This window comes from Pinus tabuliformis, chromosome 9 (genome assembly GCF_031772625.1).
Source record: "Pinus tabuliformis cultivar Carrire ecotype Pingquan chromosome 9, CPIR1, whole genome shotgun sequence".
Lineage (NCBI taxonomy): Eukaryota > Viridiplantae > Streptophyta > Pinopsida > Pinales > Pinaceae > Pinus > Pinus tabuliformis.
The window spans coordinates 1,846,644,668-1,846,652,347 of record NC_142307.1 but is presented as its reverse complement, the minus strand read 5'-3'; the positions used below and the strand labels follow the sequence as shown (position 1 = coordinate 1,846,652,347).

The window sequence follows — 7,680 nt, the reverse complement described above, 5'->3', positions numbered from 1 at the left end:
TTCATTAAATTTCTTGGATTTGCAATTAAATTAGGTTGAATGGAGTTTGTGGATTATAGACTCTGGAATATTTTGGAATTTAGAGGGATATAAGTGAAAACAATTTCTCTCATATTATTTATATAATTGATAATTGAAATCAATTGTTTGACTTACATAACTAAAATCAATTGTTTAACTTAGCTCATATTCATCAAATTCCATAAATTTACAATCAATTATGCTTAATTAGATTTGTCAATTCTAAAATATTTTGGACATTTGATAAATATAACTAAAATCAATAGCTTGATTTCTCTTATATCCATCAAATTTCCTGAATTTTTCGTTAAGTTCCCCTCAATTGAGTTTGTATTAGTATTAATGTGTAGTTTGGGCTTTCTTTTAAGCCTTTCCTTGTTGACACTAGTCAACCTCTGGATTGACTGTGTTAGGACGAAACTGAACAAGGTTTTGAACCTAAGATATCTACCCCTTATCATAAAAAAAAAATAACATAGGTAGATCAATGATGAATGTTCTGTTATTTTCTTCACAGTTCTTCTTAATAGAAATTTCTCCACATGAATAAGTATGTTTAATTTGGAATAAAGTTTTTAAAATTTTAATTTGGAATAAAGTTTTCTAAATTTTAATTTAATTAGATCTACAATAATCAAATCCATAATAAAAATTTAGCCTCTACTTAATAGTTTTAATAATCATCCAAATGAAGAGTTTTGAATTCATATATATATATAAAATTTATTTATTAATTATTTTTATAATAATAAAATTATAATTTGGTTAATTTTAATGTTTATCTACCATAAAATAAAGTGTTTTGATACTTATTTGAAATTGATATCTATGAATTTTTAAATTAATATCTATATAAATTTATTAGCCAACTATATTATCTTATTCTAATGAGAAATAGTACATACACCAAATCATGATATACAAGGAACTACATACTTAAAAAGGTTAACATGCCCAAAATTATGAATAACATCAATTTAAAAAAAAATGACGAGAAACATAAATTTCCAAGTATCTCATCCAAATGCATTTTATAATAGTATTTTTTTTGTTAACTTGGTAGGACTATATTTTCATCATGTTCTATGTTTGGTAGGACTACATCTTCATCATGTCCAAGGGATAGCATAAGATTTGAATCCAAGATTTCTGATTCCCTGAGACTTCATTTCTACTGAGCTACCCCAAGCAGACGCGTTTTATAAGACTTATTTATAAGTGGATAAAGTAAATTGGCATTCATTTGGGTTTTGAACCGAGGCTTTTAGGATTCATAATAATTTTTTAAATTCTTATTAAAATATTATGATAAGTTAATTTGGATCACTTTGGATTTTGAGAAAAAGATTTTTAATTTTTAATAAAATTTTAAAGTTTTACTAAAATGTTTTTTATAATATTTATTTGATTAAAAACGAGTTAATTTAAATTTTTGTATTTATTATATTAATATTTAATATATTCTAAATTTAAATTTAAATTAAATAAAAGGAAATAGAGGTGGTTTTCATTAAAACATTTTTATTATTAAGAAATTATGGGTTCAATTTTCTATAGTTGATATTATCCAAATATCATTAAAAAAATTAAAATAAATAAAATAAAAATGGTTGTTTAAATAATTTTTTTTAAATAAACTTATATATTTTATATTTTATATAATATACTTAAAAATTAAAATATATATATTTTATATTATAGTTTGAATTATAATTTTTTTTTAATAATTTTGGTCATGTAGGAATCTTTTGAGATCCAAAGCATATATAAATATTTTTTATATAAAATTTAAATATATTTTTTACTGAGGAAAAAACCATCCATCACTTTAATGATAAACTAGATGGATGAATGATTTCAGTGCAGATTTTCATTTATTGAAAGCTGTTTACAAAAATAATAGTGTTTTTATATCAAAATAGATGGAGTTTTATATTATGGTAACGCTGTCACCCAACGCTATCAAACGTTTTAAATATACCACAATCTGATCGAACTCCACTGGACAGAAAGTCTAAGAAAGAATAGCGTGAGACCTGCTGTGTTGTCCGATTAAATCATTTTCACCAGGCCATTGAGGTCCGCTTTTCTAGGCGCATTATTCTTAGCAGTCTCTGAGCTTCTTCATGCTCTGGCCATGGCGGAGGATCAAATACATATAAAGTCGTCCCGGGTTTCGATCGTTGCACCAGCCATTCTTACAGTGAAGCATCACATGTTCTTATCCAGCGTAGATCTTACTATGATAGCTACCAATAACATGCGATTCGTTCTTTTCTATAAAACGACATTGCTTTCGGACAGAGAATTCTCTGCAATTGTCGATAACCTAAAGAGGAGCCTGTCGTTAGTTCTGGTGGATTTCTATCCATTTGCAGGTCGATTGGACAACAAGGGAGAAGACTCGGGCCGGCCGGAAATCGATTGCAATGATGCCGGAGTGGAGTTCGTGGAAGCATATATCGATATGGCTTTTGAACATCTGGAAAAGGATGGGTTTCAGCACAAAAGCTTCTTCAAGGAACTTGTCCAAACTCGAGATGAAACCTACCCAGCGTCGCTTCTCTCAATACAAGTAAGAAAAAAAGTCACCGGGTTCACTTGGTTTTAATTTTTCGTAAGGAAGTAAAAAGTTTTGTAGGGATGGTGTCCACAGTAAGCAGCAAGCGAAGGTGTTATGCTTAAGTCGATTGCAGATTTAGGGCATATTTTGGAAATGTGATGGACATAACTGAAATTAATTGTTTGGTCATTTTCATCAAATTTTTTGAATCTGCAGTCACATCACATATTTTAGTTTTTGTAAATGGTAGATTTTGGGATATTTTAGAAATTTTATAAATAGACATAACTGAAATTAATTATTTAACTTTGTTTATATCCATCAAATTTTCCTAAATTTGCAATTGAATTAAATTTGTATCAATAGAATTAAGTTTGTATTAGCATGATCTGTAATCTGGAGTTCAAAATCAAACTCAAGCACTTAGCAGTCTGCTCTTTTAAGCCTGCCCTTGTTGACAATGAAACTGGTCAACCTTTCAATTGATGGATTGATTTTGTTAAACGAATATGGAAGTTTAGAAATTTTGGTGAATATTACTAATTTTTAATAGGGAATTATTACATTTTTGTAGTGATACTTTTGTAAAAATATTCAAATTTATAATGAGAAATTTGAAAGTAAAATAATTTTATATTATAAAATTTGAAATAATCATTTTTAGAAAAAAATGAAAAACACAGAAAACTAACCTACTTAAAAATAATAATGACTAAAATTTTAGTTAGATGAAACTGATGAAAGCTTAGGACCAAGTGTTCTTCATGGTTACAAAATCAAAATAGCATAGATAAAGCAATCAAAATAAAATAGATAGAACAATCAGGCATGCCATCTTATTTTCTAAAAAAAGTTTACAGTTGTTACTGATAAAAATTTCTCGAGACAGATGTAACTGAGTTCTGATATATCTTGCGTGTTTTCATAGATCCAAATTCTAATAACACAGCCTGAGCATTGCAAAAACCTCTAGGTGAAAAGAAATCGTAAAAGCAACATAAATACATCCATGCCACTACACATATCGACGACCAGAGAGTTTAGGTTTGGAAAATATATTCTAATCACATATAAAATACATCCATGCCACTACAAATATTAATGACCAGAGAGTTTAAGTTTGGAAAATATATTCTAGCCATATATTAGTTAGGAGATTGGAACAAATTTGAAGTAACAAAGAACAGAGATGCATAAAATGTCTTGTGTCCTATCAGTGGCAGCAAGCATTCCATTTTCTGTCTGCTTCTTGGTTATGACAGCAGCTTTCTCTACTCTGTTGCTTTTACCTCTGAGGTTCCTTTTCCCATTGTCTCTTCCTTCCTGGCTTTTGTCTATTTAAAATCCTTAAAGTTCGTTAGGTTTTGGGCTACATGTCTGATTTAATGTGGCCTCCTTCTAGTAGGATCCATTAGGGATCAGAACTTCTCACTTCGGAGGTTTTTGATACCGAAAAGCACACACATAATTAGAGGACTCCGGCTTTTGCTCAGGATCCGCTTTGGCTCTTTGGCTAGAGTTTTGCTCAGGCTCTCGACTTTGGCTCTTCGGCGAGCGTTTTGCTCGTGCTCTGGCTCTGGCTGATCCTCTTTCTTTGGCTCCAGTCAGGCTCTAGGCTCTCACTCAACTTCTGCTTAACCTCTTGATCTGGCTCTGATTAGGCTTTCGTTCTGGGTTTGCATTGTTTTTTCAAGCTGCCCCACCCTGACCACATTTACTGGTACTTCTTGATCTGATATTATTGATTTTTCCCATAAACATATCTTTTACTCTGACAGCATTCATCCCTAATTTCTTGGCCGATTTCCAAAATTTTCTCCATATTTAACCTTCATACTGGAGTATAACATTCACGGTGTTAATTTGCTGCAGCTCCAGGGGTTAACTGAAAAAAATTGTTTCCTCTCTTTTATCTTTGTTTAAATCTTTTATAATATGTTTTCAGAAGAAATATATTTTCCTGAGAGAGAAACATGCCAAAACGCGCAACGCGGATCAGTATAAATTGCCACAAAATTTTAAACAACACTGTAAATTGCCCTAACAGACCAAATATTGAAAAATTTGCTATTATTATTATAGCAAGTAAACATTCTATATTGTTTTTCTTAATTTCGTAAAAAAATTACACACAGATTGTCACAAAATATTAAACAACACTGTAAATCGCTATTTAGATAACGGCAGATAAACTGAACATGAGAAAACAGAGTAACATTGAAAAACTATTATTATTATTATTATTAAACATTCTATGTAGTTTCTCTTAATTGCATAAAGAAATTACACAGACCGATCACTTCAGAAAAATTTGTGGGTTAACAAAAGGTGCAATATCTCTTGCACCCTCTCCATGTCAGCAAGTGTTCCATCTCCGGGCCTGCGCTTACTCCCGGTTTTCTTTCCTGGTTCTTGTCTATTTAGAAACTGGTTAGGTGCTGCTTTTTCTACTTTTGTGGTTCCTGCTTCTCTTATTTTTTTCCTTCCTGGCTCTTGTCTATCTAAAAAAGCACAGAGGTAGTCAGATTCAGGGTTACGTCTCTGACCCAACTTGGCCTCTTTCTGATGCATCATGTATATGGTTTGAATAGGATCAATTAGCAGGTCTCATAATTTGTCATTTTGTTTTATTGGCATTACACAGAGCAGAGATGGAATTAACATTGAGTAATGATCATACATTTTAAAAGCAACAATGCCTATTACAGGTCACTGCTTTTCAGGGAGGAGGAATTTGCATTGGAACCAATTTTCATCACGTTATTGCAGACGGGACTTCCTTTTGGTATTTCATGAAGTGCTGGGCGGGACTTAGCAGAGGACATCCCCTTCCCGAGAACCCTCGCCACATGAGAACATCCTTTAAGCGAGACAATGAGAGTTACAAAATACCCAAAATTTATGTGAGGGCTGAAGAAGTAGTCAACGACAGGGTTAAGGAAGCTCAGATTCTCAGGTTTACCCGAGATGATCTACTGCCCATGGAAAATTCCGAAATCGGTGTAAGCACAAGTAACTCTTCCAGGAATGCAAACAATCTAATCCAGAAACCCATGAAATCAGAGGAAACAAAACTGGAAATCTCAACTTTTCATTTCAGTGAAAAGATTATTCAGAATTTGAAGGAGCGTTCAGGGGCTTCAAGTTCATTTGTAGCAGTTGCTGCACAGTTTTGGAGATGCGTAATGGAAGCCCAAGAAGTCCCAGCGAAAGAGGCCGTTTATTTTGCAATAGCAGTTGATTGCAGAGGCAGGGTAAATCCACCATTACCTCCAACGTATTTTGGCAACTGCATATGCATCGGTACTGCCAGGACAACGGCCAAGCAGCTACTGGGGCAAGATATCGGTTTTGCTGCTGCTCTCATTCAAGAACTCATCCATTCGAGCAATTGGGAGTTGCAGCTGAATAATCGAATAGACTGGGTTGAATCTCAACTTTGCAGCTGCCACAAAGACAGACCAGTGACCCTTCCAAATTTCCCAAAATACCAAGGTCGCTACACTGTTAGGGTAGCCATGTCTCCGAAATTTCCTGTTTACGACACAGACCATGGATGGGGAAGGCCACTGAATGTGCAAGCCCCATTCTTGGGAGCAATTGGAGGGATGACGTTGTTCGCTGGAAGTGAAGGAGGGAGAAGTATAGCTTTGTCCACTCAACTCCCTCACAATCAGATGGAAACCCTGAGACAGATACTCTTGATCATCCCGGATTGAACATTCCTTCGATTTCTATATGTGGTTCCATATGAATATGTCTTGATTCTTCTATTTAGTGGACAGTTCGCACTTCTCAATGGCTTTTCATCTTGTCACTGAATTTTGTGGGATTTTTTTTCAGTTTTTTTTTTTTGGCTAATATAGGATATTAGGAGAGATGGGCCTGATCCTTAGACCCATTAGCCCCTGGATGATCTTCTCCGTGGGGCATTCTATACATTGTATCTTTTATGTTCTTGCGTTGTACCTTTTATATTCATGTATTTTATTTTTTATAGTTGGTTCTCCTGTATTTTATGGACATCATTGTACTCAAGAGTCCCTTTGACCTACTTTGTGTTCATTAGTTGGACATAGATATAATTATCTTATCTTATCTTATTTCTGTTATGTGGTATTCTCTGAAATGTAAGGAGGTTTACATGCTTTATTCTTTTGGGTTTAAAAACAGAGCTTTCTTCTTAGCCATTAAATCTAATAATTTAATTAAAAATATATAAAATATAATTTATATAAATATTGTAAAATTATCCAAAAAATCAAATAATTAAAAATAAATTTAGTGTCAAGTCTTAATTTACCATGATTTTGGGTATTTCTACTACTTAGCTATCTTGGTGGTTAATGATTGGTATGGAGACATAATAGAAGATTGATGGCTAGAAGATTTGGGTTTGTAGAATTTTAGCTCATTAACAACACATTATTGATGTTAAACACATACATGGCAACAATAGAATATTAAGATAAGCATGAGAGTCTATCTATTATTAACAAATGATATACATTTATAGTACATTCATATGACCTTTGGTTTCGTATTCCAAGGTTTTTTGGACTTCCTTAGACTATTTAGCTTCCACACCAACCCTTAGAGGATTACTTGTCCAACATTTGCCCCTTTAATCCGAAGGGTTATGTACGAGTCCAAGAAGAGAGCTGTAATACAAAACGTGCAAAAATGCATGGCAACATTACACTGAATGTGCTCTCTGAAATATTGGTATAAGGGAGGTTGTTTAAGGATGACCACAAACACTGGAATGCTTAATGTAGTTCCCAGAACTCTTTCAAGTCTGGCATGAAGCTTAGGTCTTCTGCTAGAGGAAGTGCTCCTGATGTTTTGAAGAGGGAAACCTTCAACCATGAAAGGGAGGTCTCACCCCGCATAAAAGGAAGAACCTCAACCTAAAAAGGGAGGTCTCAACCTGTGATGGTTTAAAGATGACCAACAACTTTGGAATTCTTAATGCAATTACTGGAACTCTTCCAAAACTGGCAAGAAGCTGAAGTCTTCTGCTAAAGGAAGTGTCCCAAATTCTTTGAAGAGGCATCACCAACTGAAGGCATGATCAGGGGTATCTTTGTCTCTAG

General features: G+C 33.3%; 1 protein-coding gene across 1 annotated transcript; it reads left to right on the top strand.

The window, feature by feature from the left end:
* Positions 1-1,949: 1,949 nt before the first annotated feature.
* LOC149156212 (hydroxycinnamoyltransferase-like) lies at positions 1,950-6,303 on the top strand. The gene is made up of 2 exons (XM_089444674.1): positions 1,950-2,596; positions 5,293-6,303. The coding sequence occupies exons 1-2, from the start codon at positions 2,159-2,161 to the stop codon at positions 6,301-6,303; spliced, it is 1,449 nt and encodes a 482-aa protein (XP_089300800.1). The 5' UTR covers positions 1,950-2,158.
* Positions 6,304-7,680: the final 1,377 nt, after the last annotated feature.